The sequence below is a fragment of the Leptosomus discolor genome, chromosome 5 (assembly GCF_034619465.1).
Source record: "Leptosomus discolor isolate bLepDis1 chromosome 5, bLepDis1.hap2, whole genome shotgun sequence".
In the NCBI taxonomy this organism is placed as follows: Eukaryota; Metazoa; Chordata; class Aves; order Leptosomiformes; family Leptosomidae; genus Leptosomus; species Leptosomus discolor.
Window position 1 is genome coordinate 23217866 of NC_141395.1, and position 20076 is coordinate 23237941.

A 20076-nucleotide genomic window follows, 5' to 3' on the forward strand; every position below is an offset into this window, starting at 1 on the left:
ATGGTGTTCTCTGCTAATTGATTCAGAACTAATGAAGGCTAATCCTTTCTCCCTATAGCACAATCTTCCTCTCTCCAGCAGCAGGCAGAATAAACTTGAGATTAGCCCTGAAGCATGCCTTAGAAATTGGTAACTTGAATTATTCTGGACTTGAGACAAAAGAGCATTGCAAACCTCAACAGCTCTTACGCAGAATGATCAAGCGCTTGGGTAGTATCTATAGGATGGGGGGCATGAAGCATCAAAATCTTCACTGACCAAGCATTGATACTGCACTGAACCTTCACTGAGCACGCTGCCATCCTTTCATTGCAAGTCCATCTGTTACTCGACTCCATATTGACATCTAAAAATCATCAATGTTATGGCACCTTAACCCAAACAGTGGGAGATCAACCCCTGCTTTTGATTAATTATCTCCACTGTATTAGTTACTGTCGTTAACACTTCCCACTCAAATAATCAGTCTAGGTTGTTAATCTACATTTTATTCTCTCACTTCACCTCTCTGAAAGAAAATCAAAGCCTCCATTTTTGTGGACATTTATTGCAACCATCAGGAAGACCACTATAACTCCCAGATCAGCCAAACTGATCTCATCTTCTCTGTTCCCTGGACTTACTGCACTGTGTTTGCTCAGTTACCCGACACCCCTCGTGTCCAAAGCCATTCTTCAGACTTTACTTCTACCTCACCTTTTCCTTCACATTTTATACACACCTATGCATGCAAGATGTAATGGCTGTCCTGCTAGGAAAAGTTCCAATCTAAATAAAGTTTATAAAATTCACATCTGGCAAGTTCTGTTAAACAATAACTGACTTTTTTGTTCATATTGCATTGAACAGAAAACCAATTTCAAAAGTTTATCATTTCCCTACATCATTTTTAAAAATAATTTTGGTAGATAAAACATTAAGCAGAATGCTCTTACTACATAATACAATGCACTGCACAAAAAATTCAAATAACTTTAAAGTTTAGACATTAAGCTAGAAATTCACTCCTTCTAGACAATTACCAGCTACCTACCTATTAAATATGCATTCTTTGTTTACATCTAATGTGAAATTCCATCTTTTATTTTTAATGTTCTAAATTAGCACATCCTGCAGAGCAGCCAAAATAACTCTTCCTATTTGCCTAACACCCGCCTTAGAAACACAAATAGGCCAATTCGTAAACATTTCTATTTTCTACCCTGAATTCAATCTTCCTGCAATTAACAGTCTCCTCTCCTAGGTGCACAACTGCCTACCTTTCTGTTAAAATAAGCAACAGCCCTCTTCTGATACAGAAATGAAAAGACTTTAAACGCAACACATGTTAATAATTTGGTAGCAATACTAATTATATATACAATGTTAGAAATTGTATATCATTAATACAGAGTTATATATTATGACAATATTAATATTAAAATACAGCTTGATGATCAGGTTTCTGAGCAAAATAAAAGGAAACCCCTAACATATGCTTATATTATCAGTAGAAAACCATTTGAAAAGCTCTTTAATTACATTAACACTTTGAACACTGAGTATTTACAGTGTTAACAAACTTCTCAACAGACAGCTTTCTCAGAAAGAGCTGTAGTTGCCAAGATACCCAGTTATATACTCGTATTAGTAATATGTACTTCTGTCCAAGTCTTGACTTTTCATACTGTTGGCGCTCGGCAAACTTTTCTGCACAGCAGTGATCCAATTCACGTTAACAGGAGCACTGAATTCACCGAGTTGCATGAATGCATTAGGCCCTTAGACATGTCACAAGTACAGATAAGGCAAGCATTGGCTTTAATGCAGAACATGTAACACAAGGAAATTCACTTCATCGTGTATCTTTTTTTAAAAACGAATGCGAGGGTTGGTCGGTTGTTCGCTTCAAGTAAATGGTTGCCTATCTATCTGAGGAAGAATGTGTGAGGCAGGGGAAAAGCGCTCCCCAGAAAAAGGTGCAGAGGAGAATGACACAAAGGATCTCCAAATAAAAATGAACCGGCAGTGCGCAGGGTTGCAATACAAATCTCCATGCTTCTGTGCAAGTCATTGGCAATCATCATCATTCTTGTTCAAAATATCTTACTACAGCTGTCAGCTATGCTTGTTAAATACACATGCACATGTATATATACACGGAGGTATATATTGCAGTCCTTGAATTTCTTTTGGAGAAGGTGCGCTAAATCTAGATTTTCCCCCCATAAAAACCTCCCTTCACACACAAATTACAACAGACACTTTAAAAAAGGTTGACAAATTTGTTTCTGAATGGAGGTTATTCATACACATCAAAAATACCAGTAATAAAAGCTTCTACTTAACCTTAATGTCATGTAAAATAACTCTACAAGGAGCAAATAAAGGAACTAAATCTGACAGCAAAGGTTATGAGAGAAAAGATGTAGTTTGAGATCCCACAGCAAATGCCCCATGACATGCCAAAGGCTGAAGGAAATACACAAATGACCCTGCAACATGAGACCTTTTGCCCTTTCCAATTCCACCCGAGAGGCATATGCTACAAAGGGGGAGAGGCCTATTTCAAGCCCTTCCTTCCTTCCTTCCTTTTTGAAGCCACCACATCCTGGACCACAACTACGTCCCATACAAGCAGCTAAAATAAGATGTTACTTAAAACAGTCTGGTTTAAAAACATCAAAAGAACTTGCACTTCTTTCTCAAGGCAAAGCTGTCGTTGTTCATGCACCTACAGTAAGCTTACTGTCTCTTTTACTAAAGAATAAATTTCTCCCTAACTTTAAATCTCTGCAGTTAAGACCAAGATATAGCAGTAAAGTTTAATTCTGCTTCTAACTTTACCTGTTTAAAGTATATTAACAGAAGTAAAGTGTATTTTGAAGGAAAAGTACCGACAGCTATAATTCTGTATTTTTGTTTGAAATAAAACCAGCAACATTTCAAATTATTTTTTCAAAAATAAATATCTGACATATTCCTATTTGCCTGCTAAGCCTATATACATGCTTGTGTGTATGTATGTATAAGTACATACGAAAATTATTTTTACAAAAATACGAAAATATAAAAATATTTATAGAGTAAATGTTACCTTTAATGTTTAAATACATAAGCATTTTTAAATTAGTAGTAAATTTGGACTTCTATGTGTATGTTATGTGCAAACACACACATATCCCACACTCCTAAACATCAACAGCTGCATTGCCTACAGCTCCAAGAAGGGTTCTTAGACCCTTTCTGTCAGGCACCCCACATCATCTTCCTCCCTGCAGCATGAATCGGAAACATCTTTCTGATGAGACACGACTCATCCATTCAAAATGCTAAGCACCATGCACCCTGCATTGATGGGAAGAATCAATTTTTTTCCTCTGTAACTCACAGGAATTAAAGCTTAAAATCACAGTATCTTTGCCTATCGTAACAGTACTTATGAATCATTTACATAGCATTAGACGTCTACTTCAACATCGCTTCCCAACTGAGGACGAACAGTTGCCCTACAGCACCTCGCCATTCACCATGTACTCACATGCATCATGCGTGTAAGTTCCTTTGAGAAGCACTGTCCACATCAGGTGTGCGCTCTCTGCTTCCCCAGCTGCTGTCGGGATACGGGAAAGCATTGCCGAAGCCTCACTCTGTCCCCTGCAACTCAAAGCTAATGGTAGCTGAAAACTCCAAAGGCAGGCATGCAGGCTAATCACTGAATTACAATGAAATGTAATTCAATTAATTACAGTAACAGTAGGGAAAGAAACTGTTTGCTCTGAACATGCGTAAGTGCAGATAGTGCTGTTGATGATTAACAAACCAGCATACTCTGGGGAAGGGAGGAAGATGGGATATCAGTTTCACCGATCAGGGACCAGAGCCCTTTCATTGACAGGTATGACCTGGCTGCTGTAACTGAGCTGCCCCAAGTAGCTGTTCTGCAGATTTCAAATACAGCTACAGCTTGGGAACAGCTGGGAATATTTGGCCTCTGACAGAGCAGACCCTACACCTCCCAGTGACATTTACATTGCCCAGCGGCTAGCAGGTAGCTTTCAAGGAGCACAGGGCAAGGGCTGCCTTACTGCGGGAGGTCCCTGCCCTGCAGTAAGGAAGGAAAGACAACAGACAGGCAGCTGACCAGATAAATAGGCCGCTGCGTGGGCAGGTGTCTCTGTTAACGGCTATGAGAATGAAGACATTTCCTCTTACTGGGACTGGGAATTTATTCCATAACCTTACAGGAGCTGAGAATAACTGGAGCCTGAGAAGTAAGATTTTGGCCAAAGAGATCTAGTCTCTCAGAGTTACCATTTCTGGAGGAAGCACGTGTCTGTAGGCAGCCCCTTTGCTGGATAGTATAGCACTTCTTGCAGACACTCCAGAGCTGAGGATACTGAACAGCCGACACAGCTTCTCTTGAAACACTACTGTCTTAATGTCAAAGGTTTCACCTGTCTTCATGTGTGGGTCTTAGAAGACTGTAACACCATACATAGGCTTTGACACGGCACTGCCATCCAGAGAGGAGAATTTCCTAGGCCTGCTGGAGTCTTTCCCAAGCTGCCTCCACTTCCTCACAAGAATTTTTTTTGTTCCCAGCTGAGGACTGTGGCATGCACAATGTGCTTTTGTATGGTTCACAAGAGGGTGGGCCTTCAAAGGTCAGGAAGGCCTCTGCTGGAAACTCTATAAAACAGCTGAAAATATGGCTTGCTTATCTTGCTCATCTACTACCAGTTCCACACCAGAAATGATGAAAAACTGCATCATTCCTGTTAATCAGGAGAAGGTTCAACACTAAATACAGACAAGTGATGGTCAGAGATAGTAATAAGTACATCTCTGAGAATTACATAAGGGCACAACGCTGTTTCTTCTGATGTTATGACAAGGCGAAAAGCATGTTTTGAATTTAGCCTATATTTATAGTGTACTACTAGCAAAATATTTAAGTGTCAAACAATAAAGAAAAGACACAAAAAAACAAGTTACCCAAATACAGATGCTGAAAATAATTTTGGCATATATAAAACCCAAACAGTCCCACAGTAACTCATCTTTTTGTACTAACAGAGAGCAAAGGAACAGAATAAAGGAAAAACAAAGAAGAAAGGTAGCATCACTCAAACAGAAAGTCTTGTGTGCCCCTGCACACAGAAACGGACTAAGCTTACTTGTGGCACTTCCTCAGATGTAACTGTTGGTTATGTCTCATACTGTTTCATAGAAAAACAGTATACAATGGACAGCAGAAGTGCAAAGATCAATCCTGTTTGCAAGCAAGTCAACATAGAAAAGAGCTGTCATGATGAGGATGAAAAGGACTGAGGATGAGACAGACTAACATATCAACTTGCTACTGCTTTAGTCAACTGATACTTTTCAGACTTTTAGAATAAACTTTATAGGCTTGCTAATAAAATTCCTGGTATTTAGGAAGAAGCAAAATTGCTAAAACGGAATTAAGCAGCAGTACAGACAGAAAAGTCATCAACTGGTAAGATAGCAGATGATCCAGAGGAAGCTACAAAGAAGTGAACATCCCTGAGCTTGCCAACTGTGGCCAACTCCTCTCCTACAAAGGCCAACTTTGTTTAAAATTCTCCCAGATTGAGTGAGATAATACTTATCTTGAAAAAAATGAGAATATCAGGTAAGACAATCAGCTAGAAGAAAGGGTTGTTGGGATAGATTATAAATCTGCTTAGCTTGACAGAAACATCCAATTTTCTGAAAGCTTATCTGAAACTTAGATTTCTCCCCAATTTTTGCATGGTCGCTACAGTAAGATAACAAAATTATTTTGAAAAAGGAGTACCTACCAGGAAGTGGGAAAGCTTCTAATGTAGATTGAATTTAGTATTATACATTTCAGTACAAAAGAATGTAAAATAATAAAACTGTTTATTAGATGTTTGATTTTAATTATTAATTTAACCACAACACAAAGAAAAACTCTAATGAATTACATTCACTTCTGTTACAAATGACCTGTATGTTCTTTCTGTGTTATTGAGCTTTCTAGAAAAAGGTTAGTCTTTTGCTAGCCATACATCACAGCTGCTTTCTCACATTTCTCAGAAAATAAACTTTGTACACTGACAGGTGAAGACTCAAGCATGTACCAGGCTGCCACATTCAATCAGGCAGAACTATAAGCAGCCTCCCTTCAGGGCTGCTTCTTTGAATTAAAAGTCTGCAGAGGTCAACAACCTTTCTGCCCCAGGTTTTGTTGTAAGCTGAGGAGGTTTTATACCAGCCTGTCAGCCTACTCAACTGGAAGTTATTAGTGTTCTCCACTACAAAAAAAAAAACCTAACTCAAGTCTTAAACATTTTATAGGGTTAACAACCGTTGGGGAATCCCACAAATAAAATTAGCCAATGTGCAAAACCAAAAAAAAAAAACCAACAAAAAAACCACCCTACCATCAGTAACAATCCAAACCACTTACAGATTGCTAAGAGATACACTGAATTACAGCCCTCAATCTCAAAGAAAACACAATTTGTTTTTGAAGTGTATGGCTGTAGTTAGCATCCAGATTAATGTAGCTACATTTTACACAAAGTCATTTAAACAGAAAATTCACTCGTACCTGTTAGCTGAAACATAAGACTACACTGTTCAGTTTTTCCACATTTTCACAAACAGAAAAATTTCACATATAGCAACTTGAAAAGCATATTTCATTTCCTTCTTAAAATCTTCAGCAAGAAATAGATTTTTTAAACTGTTCTAGCTCTGCCCTCCCCACCACCAAAGGAAACTCAAAACATTATCTCTATAATCCACTCTCAATGAGTACCTGTATCTTTCTAAACTAATCATGAATGTCAACCCAAGAAAAAGTATGTAAAGGGAGAAGAGGCACCCTCTCTTTAGCCTTTTGGGAATAAAACCACTACTGGAACTGAAAGTTAGAAACTGGGCCAAAAGAAGTTGTTCAAGAATGTAATTCCAAGGGAACTCAGCTCGGAAGTATACAAAGCTTTCCAAGCACAAAAAGTACTTTTTGTAGTTCTTGTGACTGGGGGAAAAAACAACAGTTCTGTTCAAATTGACAAAGCACACCCATTAACTGTCATTCCAACTATACTGCATGTGACCGAGAATCAATTTTTCCCAGAAACACAGGACGGATACTTACACAGCCTCCAGCAAGGACCTCTGCAGGGAGTGGAATGGAACCATCTTTCTTAGTAAATTTGTCTCTGACAAAGTCATTAACCTAATAAAGATACAATACATTACACACAATTTTAAGTTATTTTTCCTCCACTTAACATATATCAAGACAACTGTAACCATATATATTAGAGTGCTTGTAAGTGGTCATCTTTCACACATTTTAGGAAATAAATCCTGTGCATGTTAACAAACAAAAGGATGATAGGGGAGAAAAAAAAAAAAAAAAAAAAAAAAAAAAAAAAAAAAAAAGAGAGATACGTACAGTTAGCTTAATAGCCTTTTCCGGAGCAACACCTATCAGCTGTGGTAACAAGCCTATAGAAACAAAGACATCATAAGGCAACATTATCTTCCTAATACAGAACCTAGTATTTTATAAGAGCTCTACAGAAACACCTTTCTACACATGGGATACCCTTTGAGGATGGCATTTATGTGCGTGATGCTGCTAGAGCACTGTATATTCATACCAATACAATTTTATATTAAGATTTCTGATTCAAACGGTAATGAAAAGGGTGACCAGACCTGCCATTTGCAACCAAGTCAAGCCTGATGCTATTGCTGTACAGAAGGAAAAAGCAGGTAAGGACTGAACATACACCTTGAATATGTCTACTACTTAGGAGTTCTTTGACTTTTTTAGCCCCTTAATATCATTTTCCCATAAAGCTTGCGATTAGTTTTTAGAATCTGAGACTAATTGCAAGATACACACGACACAGATAAATTATCAACTCACTCCGACTTGACTCACTAACCTGAGTTTTCTGAAGGTTCCAGTCAACTAAGGATATAAAGGATTTTCTCTTGTTCAGTTCAACATGGTAGCATGAACTTCTTTAAACCCTAGTACCATTAAGTATTTTTTTATCTCACCAAGAGGAAGCATTAGTGGACAGAAACTGACTTTGAAAAGGCCCTTGCTCCTGGAAGATAGCTACTATCAAAATGGAACTGCCATTTGACAGAAGTACATACACATTTCTAGGATCTAATAAGTTTAAGAAAAAAATCAGTAGATGGCAGTCTTAACTTCCTAACATACAAGATTATAACTGTCTGTTATTTTTAAATCCATTTTCTCCACAGTCATTTTGGCCTATGTATAGATTATAAAACTTAAAAGGCTTATTTTTATTAGAAGTATTCATTTCCTAATGTTATTCCATGGCTAGGGAATATCGGTTTGTCAAAAGTGTTTGCCAGTTAACTAACAAAAAATCCCATGCTAATTATACCAAATATCAGGTAACAGCAACAAAACTGTAGTTTTCCATCATCCATTAAGCAAAAAGAATAATAGCTAAAAATTCATTTAAAATGTTCAGAATCACCAAAAGCACTCAGCCTGCAGAATTTTGATACTACTTCCATAAAAGGAAGCTCAAGGCAAACACGTCTAAATAGGAAGTGCAGCAGCTAATGTATGCAGCACAGTGTTTTCTTCCAACATAGTACTTACTGTGCTGAGGAAAGGTAGTTATTAAATACAAAGAAAGGTTGACAATAACAAAAAGAAACGCTGCCCTCCCAGCCTGAATCTCTGATCTACCATGAAAAGAAAATCCAGCTCTACAGCACCTACACTTTAAAACCCCAAAACTACCAGACAAAACAGCACAAGACAATCCCCCCCCCCCCTCCCTTTTATGCAGCTGAACTCACTGGGCACAGGCTTTTGGTGTGCCAGAGAACCTGAGACCCTGCATGGTCTAGTGAGGCACCTTAGAAGACACTTCATTAGTTCCGAAGTTGGATGCCACGATGCAAAAGTGTCATAGGGTTTTTAGTCAAGAAAATTATAACGTTTTTATTTAAAACGTTCTTTCCAGTATGCACTCAGTTCCATTTTTTTAAACTGGAGTAAAGACTACAGGGTACTGTTACATTACAATACAAAGGACAGTCCAGCTCAGGAATATAAGAACCCAGTAACCGACCCAAAGTCAACTCCATAAATGTTTCTGTTGTTTAGTTTAATGTACTTCCACAGACCATCTAATTCTAAGAGTCCAAGACCTTAGTAACATGCTGACCATTAACTGCAGCATTTTCAAACAACTACATGAACCTTTTATGCTAAAGAATCTTAAAGACAATTTTTAAACAGACTATTAAAAAGTTTAACAAACTGACGTTCTTTCAAACAAGCATATTTTTTCTCATGTGTAAAGCATTGCTTTGAACTCATGAATGGAATCATCCTTGATTTTAAAGTGTTTGAGAAAGGTTAGAAAACAAAAATACAAATAACAAATGAGTTTTAGAAGCTGCTGTGCAAAACCATGGGGGGTTGGGGCAGGAAGAGAAAGAAAACAGTACTGTAGAACAGCACTGTAGAAGTAGTCTCATAACGTAACTCAAAGAGCATTTGCTTTTGTGAAAGATTTAGCAACAAGAATGGAAAACAATTTACCAGTAAGATATAATTTACAGAGATTACAGCTATTTTATTAACATTTTCACTGACATACTCCTCCCTCTACTCACTTGCATAGCAAAGTCCTGCAAGATTACAAAAAACTCATTAGCCAGAATCCACAGACTTTCACATGTACAAACTTCTTAGACACTGTCCTTAAAGGACACTAATTGACAGAACACATTGAAAAGCAGAAAAAAAGGCTGTGATCACCACAGAAGTGAGTGACTTCGCTCCAACTAAAAAAGAAAAAAATGTCCTCTAAAATACACATTAAGATTTCAAAGCAACTTTTTGAGTTCCACTGTTGATATTTTAAAGTAAAATAGAGCAACACAATACAACAGCAGGGTGCAATTTCTTGTTCACAAGATAAAATCGTAAAACAAGTCCCACTACCTGCAAAAGTATGAGGCATAAGATCTGGCATCCAGTTTAACCAGTGCCTTTCAAACTGACTGTCTTTTGTCCCTTAACAAAAAATACTTGCAGTAAACCAAATCTTTGTTCACCAAATGCTAATCTGCCTCTGACGTTTGCCCCCACCCAACAGTTACAATCCTCAGTCCATGAGATAACAATCATGTCCACAACACTCACATCCCAGACATTAGGACTTTAAACAATCGAAGCAGCAAGGAGCAAATCAGTAACAACGAAAAAAAGCCCAGTTTTTCCCAGTAATTGTTTATGATGAACAGTGCTCAAGGGAATATAAATATTGAGCTCTAGGAAACAGAAGCAAAATTGTACATGATATCAAATTTCCTTGTTTTCCCGTACGAAACCAGCTGTTGAGGTATTAAAAAAAAAAAAGGGGGGGGGGGGGGGGGGGGGCAGAAAATCCCTGACTTGATATATATATTTTTTATTCATTTACCTCTGTAAAGACCAAAAAAGCCTTCAAAACGCAAAACCTTTTTAAAGCAGTCAAAGCTGTTTTTATACATCAACTCTCCTACGACTGAACCAGAGGAGCGCTGATTCTGCATACGAGTTTTCACCAGGTCTATGGGATACACCGCAGTAGCACCAACAGCTGTAAGAAAGCATTTGGAGTATTATTTCTGCAACATCATTGTTGGTGTAGTATATAATTATAATGATTTTCTACGACATTTATTTAAACACAAAGAATATATAAACTGGTACATTGGAAGTAAGGAAGCACAATGCTGAAAGTCTAGAAAAAACTCTCAAGGAGAATGGATTACATTATCACAGAAAACAAGGTGTGTAGAACAAAGCAAACCAATCTGAATTACCAGTATGGAAATTCATTACTGGAGGAGAGTTTCAGAGGACTGTGGAGGGATACTAGAACAGAAGCGATAAGGAAAGAAAAAGAATGGCACAATCAAAAGTGGTTCCACCCTCCAATTTTTCACATGTATAACCAAGAGATGTACCTTAGATGATGCCAAGTAGTCTGGCAAGACAGCGTTTAACTAACCCAAGTTTGAAAACAGAAACCAGAAATATTACTTACCTCCCGCAATTGAGCCCAAAGTGAACCTGTAAGCTGACTCAGCTACCTGGAGCCAGATAGGCCTGCCTAACTCTCCAAAAGATTGCTGTGTGAGGAAAAGAAAAGGAAAAAAAGAAAAAAGCTCAAAAAACTGCATGGGAAAACAAACATGCCTGTGAATTGGCTTTTATAATGTTACAGAAAGAAACTGACAAAAATTAGTAGCTTTATGTTAAGGAGGAAAAAAAAAAAAATCATTATATAACTTCTATTATGCCTAATGAACAAAGCACATTTTTCAATTGCTCCTTTCAGAAAATATTCTTCCTTATGTACTCCTAGTATAACTGAAACAACTATGCTCAAGAAAAAGCAGACAAACTCAAATTGACTTTGCTACTTTACATTGAATTTGTAAGGCATGGAACGCCCTTTTGGCTCAAACAAAATTCAACATCTCAAAAGGAATTCAGTATCTCACAGGCAATATCTATCAGCACAGGATATATTTTAAGATCACATATATACTAATACACAGCACAAACGTGACATTTCATGTCTTCAAAACAAGCAAAAAGTCAATTATTCCCCAAAGGATTCTCCAGAAGACTTCTTCAGGCAGTTGATAATTTACAGGTGCAATGATGACCTAGTCACTTCAATCACATACACTACTATAAATGTATTGGTGTTCTAAATAAATATAACTCTGCACAGAAAATATTTGCAGACACTCATAACTGTATTGTTAGATGGTTATTAGAAATAAGGTAACTGATAAACAAGATGTAAGTGTTCACAAACTTGCACTATAAAGTATGCACAATGGACCAGATTTTATTACAAACATAAATAAGGGGATTAGAGAAGAATTTATACTATGCAGTGTAACTTGTCTGGGCTATATAAGTGGCCAAGATACTAACTTAAATTCCACATTAAAGCAGGTACTAAAGCCCAACTCCCAAACACAAAAAGCACCCTGTACCGTTAGCAGACGTGCTCCTGGCAGCACAGCTGGAACATACACAGACCTCAGACTGCTACAAGACGCTTTGCTCTGATGCACATTACGAATTCCCCACAAAGATTATCACATGCACATTTCACAGTTAACTCACCAAGGCTTCTTAACTAAGTTACATTCAGCTTATTGAAGCTCTGGAAAGTGGAATATCCACATAAAGACAGCATGTACCTCACCATAAGCTACTCTTTTTGGACTGGTATTATATTGAATGTACAAAAACCTGCCTTTATTGCATAATGTTAGTTAAGTTCTGTATGCACACAATGTAGGACAAAACCCTATGAGATTGAGATGGGTCATTACCCGTAAAAAAACACGAATTATATTTTACCCAGTTTTTCCACAGAAGAAAAAGATACAGCTGCCACAATTCCTCCCCAAACAATATAGCTTAACAGAGAAATTCTGTTAGCAACAAAATTATAAACTGCACATGTGGACCACCATAAAAAAGGATAAATCAAATGTATTGCCTTTACAAATAGAAGCAACAAATCTGAAGAATGTCCTCACTAGCCTGAAAACACTAAATTTTTCCTGACCTAAAAAAAAAAAAACAACCAAAAACCCACACAATAAAAATAAAATAACCACAAAAATAAATTCTAAAATACAGAGATATTTCTTCTGATTCATGTAAACAAAAGACAGACGCAATAATACCCCACCAAAAAGGCTCAGAAGCAGGACTGGTTCTTCATTCCACAAAAAATTTCTCCTAGTTTGGCACACCTGCTTCCTTTTAGCTGTTTTAAGGTTATTCTTTTTCTTCTAAGCTCCACAGAGTTCTCATCAAAATCTAATCATTACATTCAGACATTAACCTTAATGAATACGTCACTGGATGTTAAAAATCAAATACTTTGTGAAGGAAATGCACTTTTATATTATTAAATAAGTGTCCACAAAGTTTGCAGTTTACTTGTGTGTTCAGATGGATATGTAAATGAAATTAATGCTATAGCTTTCAAATCATGAATATTTATAAACAGAATTACTGTAGCTGTCATCCCCCTAGGAAATTCAGCTGCTAGGCTTTAAGAAAAATCTCACACAATTTAAAAACTGACAATAAAGTAAACATGATTGAAAGCAGGATAATTTCCATTTCCACCAAATCTACAACGATAGAATGAGTTTATGTAAAAATTTAATCTTCCTTTAAGAAGAAATTTTAAAGTCGTCTAAACGTGATTACAGACTTGTTTTCATTTTCCAGGGACAGCTGGACCTCACTGGAATGATATTCTCTCTTCCACAAAGGGATAGCTTTCATTTTATCAATAGAGTTAAATAAGGTAATATAAGGTTCACTTAGGATAAGGTCTAGTAAAAGACCGTTCCTTATAAAACAAAGAAAATTAAATTACTTTGCTTTTTGCTGTCCTCTCTTAACACAGAATGCAGAATAGGATCAAAATATAACATGTTATGAGTGTGAAAAGAGTATATTCTGTTCTAGCAATGAGTGAAACTTTAATCAGTGAGCTCATCTTATAACAGTGTCAAGCTACAAAGGTAATTCTGAAGTGTAAAAGAAAACAAGTCACTCAGGTGAGTGCCACAAAGACACCAATTAAAAGTAAAGTTGGCAGTTAGGAATGTTATTATAAAACTTCATCAAAAATATTTCTCGTTAGTCTCGATAAATGTTGTATACACATTTCTGCGTCAATCCGTTCCACCTTTCTTGTCTTCAGGAACCCATAGGGAGACTGTTACCACTAAGCAGGTTTTGGACACTTATTTCGACTCAGATATGTCTAATTGCCCCAGGACAACAGAGTGGTAACATTAAGAACAGACCAGACACTGCATTTCAGACCAATTTGTTTGAAAGAGAACTGAATGATCAAATCCACCTGTAATAACAGTAACCAAAATACACTCAACATCTCACATATGGAAGACTTGTTATATTCTGTATGGGACAATTTTTCAACTATAGCAGTTGAACTAATTCAAGATGGTCCTGTCACTGATACATATCCTAGATTTTGTAGCACTTAAAGGAACCTCTTTGCAATATGTGTAAAAAGTGAGCTGAAAAATAAAAGGCTTTATTAATGCAAGCTTTCATTTTCAGACAGACTCCTGGGACCTTTCATCCACTGGCACATACAGGACATTCACATGGCGAACAAGGCAGAGGCGATTTTGTCACCATGCTGCCGCTTTATCTCAGACCACCCCGCAGCAGTACTATCTGTCATTGGCATCACCAGTGTAGTGAATCTGAATTTCACTTTACAGGAGACAGTGTAGCTTGGAATGGCTGACTAAGGTATTGCTGACAGCTGCAATGTCCTCCTGCCCCAACAGCCCAGACGGCTGAGCTACTTGCGAATCAGTTGCTAAATCACTGCAATTCAGGAGCGACATCTTCACACAATTCATCACCAGCATCAGATTGCCATAAATGCTGAGCTGCAAGATGCGACTGTTCAGCAGCTGATTCCTAAGAAGCTCAGCTGTCTGCGTACCAAGTGAGGTATGGGCATCTGGGAGCAGAACCCAGCCCAAGACAGGCTATGCCCACTTGGGAATCAGAGGCCTTGGATGTCTTGATAGGCACCCCATAAACTTGTAACACAGACTGAAAAAAGAAAGGATCAGAGCTGTTTAGACATTTTAAGAAAATGGGAACCTTCAGGATGAAAAATTGTATTTATCTACCTAGTACACAAAGATGTATTTAGTCAGAACTATGGGACATACTCATACAAGTTCTTAAGAATTAGATATCCTACTTCCCTTTGTATATTACAGAGGGAAAGGGGATGTGGAGACATCCTTGGAGCAACATGCACTGGTTCAGATGAACACTATTGTATTTTCTTGTAAAGCTTACTCGAGAACGTGCAGCTCTGTGTGGAGCTGCAATGTCTCATTAAGTTCTAACAGTAAAAATAAATAAACGATTGCACATCAGATCCTATTTTTTTGTTTTGCATAATAAACACCAGCGTGCAACCAGCCTATGTATTATGCAACCATGTAATTCACCATGTATGTCTTCCTTTCTGAATCTGCTGTGTAATCATTTCAAGGATTTTCTTGAGTGCATTATTATCTTGACATTATTAACAGTTGACTTAATTCCCCCTGAACTACTCTTATGACAGCAGTCACCTACAAAATGCTCCAGAGTAAAGATTTCCCTAGAATATATCTGGAATAGAATATTTCTATTAGCAGCACAGCAGATGCCCCATTATGTTGTGAGCTTCAATACCATCAGTACTTCAGGTTCAACCTTAGGTGAAGGTCAAGGTAAAGTTTAGTTCACAACTTAACTAGCGTTAGACTGCTCTCCTTGCAAAAGAAAACCTCTCAGATTAGATGTTGAACCAAAAATATAGTGAAGATAAGCCCCCCAAATCTAGATTTATTCTTGCAAAAACTTGCAAGCCTTACTCCTGAAAGTGAGCAGTGTAGCACCCAATAACTGTGGTGGAAAGTCTAAACATAAGCTAAACACCTGCATAATGTTTGGTCCTAAATCTTCAGTTCTTACAGTTGTAAAAAGAGCCACCAAAGTGAGAAACAATATTTAAAATCCTACTGCACAGCCTGGGTATACTCACACTGTACTATACACATGTATTTTTAACAAGGAATCTGTGATAAAAGCAAAGCTAGCAAATAAGAATATAAAGGTCTGGTGAAATAGAGGGTTAATATTCTACTGTGGTATTTTTCATCTTCTAATTCTGTCCTTTTCATCAGTCCCAATAAATTTGAATTCCCTCTCTAGTGTCTAGGTCAGATAGCCAACAAGTACAGCAAAATTTATCATTTTACATAAATGGTTAAGCCCATAATTTCATCCAATTTTTCAAAAAAGAACACATTTATAAGCCTTGTATTTCATACTCATAAAATTATTTTCAGATAGTAAAAAGATATAATTACAGAGTTAGATTACTTTGTGAAGTGAAAGACCTTTTCAGGAATGAACAAATGGATTCACAACAAGGAATCCAAGTATCTATACATGCTCATACCTGAATAGGTACATGCTCATATCTGAACAGGTTGTCCTTTATGGCATCTAATATCTTGTTTAGACACATACTCAATAGCCTGCCCCATTTCTATCCTTATAGCAATACATGCAGCATGTTTCACTGGTTAGGAATCTGTTTAAGGTGTATTATTCTTATTTTTCATATGCATGTACATGTAAACATTTACTTAACTTCAACAATTTTATTGCATGTATCACTTCTACCTACCTGCCTCTGGAGTTCTGCCAAGTTGTAAGGTAATGCACCTTCAGCCAGCGGTGCTATTCTCTCAATATCTGCCAAAGTTAAGCGCCTTTACACAAGGCAGAGAAAAGTAAATTACTGTTAGATAAAACATCAAACATATGCAAAACAGTGTTCCTGGCCACACCTCACAAAATACATCCTGAGTTTAAAAAAAAAAAAAAAACAACCCTGTGTTACTTGAACGCACATCTAAGAAGTCTGCTACAGTGCACTACAGAATCCTTGGAGTTAGAAGTGCATTCGCATCTTGTAGCTTACAAATGGACATAAAGACTTTGGATTATTCAGAAGCAAGTTCTTGTTTACTAGTAATAAGGGATACAAAACACAAACTATTTCTAGGTATTCCTACCTAAGATTTCACATGCGTTAAAGACCCACGCAAAATGTGGTCAATACTTAAATTTAATAAAGGCGTATTGTAGCCTTTTGGGACTACTGTAATGTATTTTGCTATTTTATATGTATACCTGTAATAGGACAATTATTAATTGTGCTTGATGTACACAATTCACTTACAAAACCCATGCATACACCAAAGTCAGTTTATATTGAATAAATCACTGTAACAAAATACAGTTTTAAATTTTTTAAATTAAGATGAAAATTAGTAGTTTTCACACAGAAAACAGCAAAATAGTTATTTTTAAATAACAAAATTAATTATTATGTTACCCAGTAACACTGTATAAATCTGCAAGTTGGTAGAGAATATCTATTTCCATTGGTGTAACTTGTCCAAATCGAATTGCAGCGTGGGTAAACTCCTCTGGATTTAAAAGGGAAAGAGAATAAAGCAATTGAATTGTCAAATTTCCTCTTTAAATGCTCACAAATAACTTTAACATCATAAAAATGAAATCTATCACCAAGAAGTAAAACCCATAATGCAAAAGGACAAGGTATCTTTAGAAGAACATCTATCTTGGAACAGGCCTTTTCAACACAGAGTAAGCCTGACTCCACAACTTTGATTTACTGTAAGAATTCATCAAAGTCAACAAAAATCCTCATATTAGCAAGCTTAATAAAACCACACCCACAATTCGTGATTCTTGTTTCTGAAGTTCTGCAAAACAGAACAGAACAGAATAGTGTTCATTATTCACAGCTTAAAGGGCAACTGACTCATCTATTGCCATCATGTCCAGATTTCTTTCCCTACAAGCTCTGAAAGACCCCAAGCTTAGGTATTCATCTAGCCAAATTACATGACATGTTCACGACATAATTGGAAGCTACAGTAATCAAGTCTGAGCACTGAAAACACAGTAGCTTTTTTTCACAACACAAATCCAACCAAGGTGTATTTATGCATCTGCACCAAAAAACACGGCTAGGCACAATTAGCACAATTTGGAGACGGAGGACAGGCATTTTATGCTTTCATTTAGGGATGAAAGGTATGCAGACCATATGAACATATGACAAACATAAAAGAAGGGGGGGGATAATAATTAAAAAAAAAACCAACTAAAAAACCCACAAACTTGACATGCTTTTTACCACACATAGGCTTGGGTGGTCTGTCCATACAGGTAATAAAACCGTGATAAAAATCTGTGATAAAATGACTACAAAAGCAGTGCACTTATGCCTGCGGCAAGACTGAAATACGGCAACCTTTCATATGCACAGGGATTTGCTATGTCCTAACAGACAGAAACTACATATGAAACCACTCAGGCAAGTAAGCACTAAGAAGTTATAAATTATCACCAATTTTCCAAAGAAGATTTAATCATGGATAAAGCATCTTGAGCTAAAACAACATGGAGATTACTGATGATGGATTTTCAAACTAAATCTATTCTACCACATTCCCTAGGTGCTTTCTATCTCTAAGTAACCTTGCATCCCTTTCAAGGAGTGGTAAAATCCTCAACAGTAACTTGCAGTTATCCACTCAAACTAGTAAGGCCAACACAGCTCCTGCCAGAATCCAAACTCTTCTCTTCAACGAGCTAGCTGAAAATCATTACTAACCTGTGAGAAAGAAAATCACCCTTTAAACACTTTCACGGTAGCCCTAACCTTGCATACTATTGCAGCTTCTGACTTGCCTTAACCCATACCCAACAACAGATTACAAATCAGACAGAACTAAAAAAACTAGTAAAATTTAGGAAATGTACTTTACCTTTTGTAACTTCAACATCTTTTCTTGGACCTGCTATATTACTGTATATCTTCCTAACCAGATCCATGTTATTCAAAAGACCATTAAATGCATTGAAATAGGAGAAGCTGACCTGATGCGAAACAGTTCCACCAGCTACCTTTAAAAATTAAATGAATGCAGGTAAGTGCCTTAAGCCCTTTCACAACATCTTATTACAAATTACAGAAACATCCATTTGGGCAAATAAGGAAAGAATTACGGATATCTTTCTATTCCTGTAATTTTAAGATATTTTTAATAGAAACATTAAGGGAGAATGATTAGACAGGATACTATTTTTTGGTAAAAATTGAACATTAGGAAACAATCAGGAAATAATAAGTAGATTATTATTCAATTTATCTGATAAACACTAAAGGTGTCACTGAGTATTTTCCTAATACTCTCTATTTCTAATAGAAAAATGCGTGTAATGCTATTTTAGATAAAGGCACTAACTGACTTGTTGCATCACATATAGCAGTGACCATTTATTTCAAAGTCTAAAGCTAGCAGATACCATAAATTTTATGAAAGATTGTATGCCTTATTAGTTAGGCAAGGCAAGATTTATAGGTAAAATAGTAAGATAAAAATGATTACTTTACAATTTATATCATTTTTGTTATATGCTTTTTTATACTGTATACTTTTAGTTCATAACTTTTTTTGTCTATTTTACCTACAGATCTTGCCCAACTATCACAGCTGTAACCATTCTACCTCTAGAATTTACATACTGATTTTCCAAATTCTGATCTGAAAAAGAAAAGAATGTAAGAGTATATAAAAGGACAAAACTGTAAGTAGTCTCCACCTTTTGAGATCTGTCATATATTCAAATATAAAAATTCATTTTTGTCCTAAATGAATGTTCTTTCTGTGTCAAGTACAGTTTGCCCTGCTTTAGTGGAGAGTATAGTAGACTAACTCTAACTGTTTCCAATGGCACTTCAGGGATGTAAACCAGATTGCCAAACTTTTCCACTATTGCAGCCAAGGATTGCTGCCATATTTCACCCTGTTTCACTCCCTTATAAAGGTGATAATCTCTAGCACCAAGGCACTGATAAACAGGTAGGAGAAAAAGTGTGAGAGAATCAGTAACATTTTAAAATATTACAGCTATTAAACACTGAATTCAAGTCACTGTTCTTTACACTTACTGAAACTAAATTTTCTTCCACAAATGGAGTTAGCATATGTGAGCGAAGGGTAACCATGATGTCATTGAAGTCCAGCCCAGTTATCATGCCACTTTTATTTTTGTCCTTCAATGCAAAGGCTTGTCTTGCATGTTCTGACTGCAGCTCCTACAACGAATATTCAGAAATATCAGATTAGAAGCAAACTCTGTAACTCACTATTGACAAAACTCTCACTACTTCTGTATTCTTTCAGGATGCCCCAATACATCTGTGTGCGTAGGCCACAGCACAACTGCATTTTAAACTTAAAGGCCAGCTAAACTAAAACAAGAAGTCTGCATACCAATTCTATCCACAGATTCACTTCTCTGACAAAGAAAAGCCCCAATTT

The 20076-nt window shown here is 36.7% G+C and overlaps 1 protein-coding gene across 1 annotated transcript in view; it reads right to left on the reverse strand.

The window, feature by feature from the left end:
- SLC25A12 (solute carrier family 25 member 12) overlaps positions 1 to 20076 on the reverse strand; it is a 49776-nt gene that overhangs the window by 7003 nt on the left and 22697 nt on the right. The window contains exons 6-13 of the mRNA XM_086465967.1: positions 19704 to 19850; positions 18517 to 18655; positions 17052 to 17145; positions 16338 to 16422; positions 11091 to 11175; positions 10482 to 10640; positions 7439 to 7491; positions 7136 to 7216 (exon numbers count right to left, since the gene is read on the reverse strand). Of these exons, the coding sequence (XP_086322093.1) occupies positions 7136 to 7216; positions 7439 to 7491; positions 10482 to 10640; positions 11091 to 11175; positions 16338 to 16422; positions 17052 to 17145; positions 18517 to 18655; positions 19704 to 19850 (843 nt within the window). The remainder of the gene's footprint in view (positions 1 to 7135; positions 7217 to 7438; positions 7492 to 10481; positions 10641 to 11090; positions 11176 to 16337; positions 16423 to 17051; positions 17146 to 18516; positions 18656 to 19703; positions 19851 to 20076) is intronic.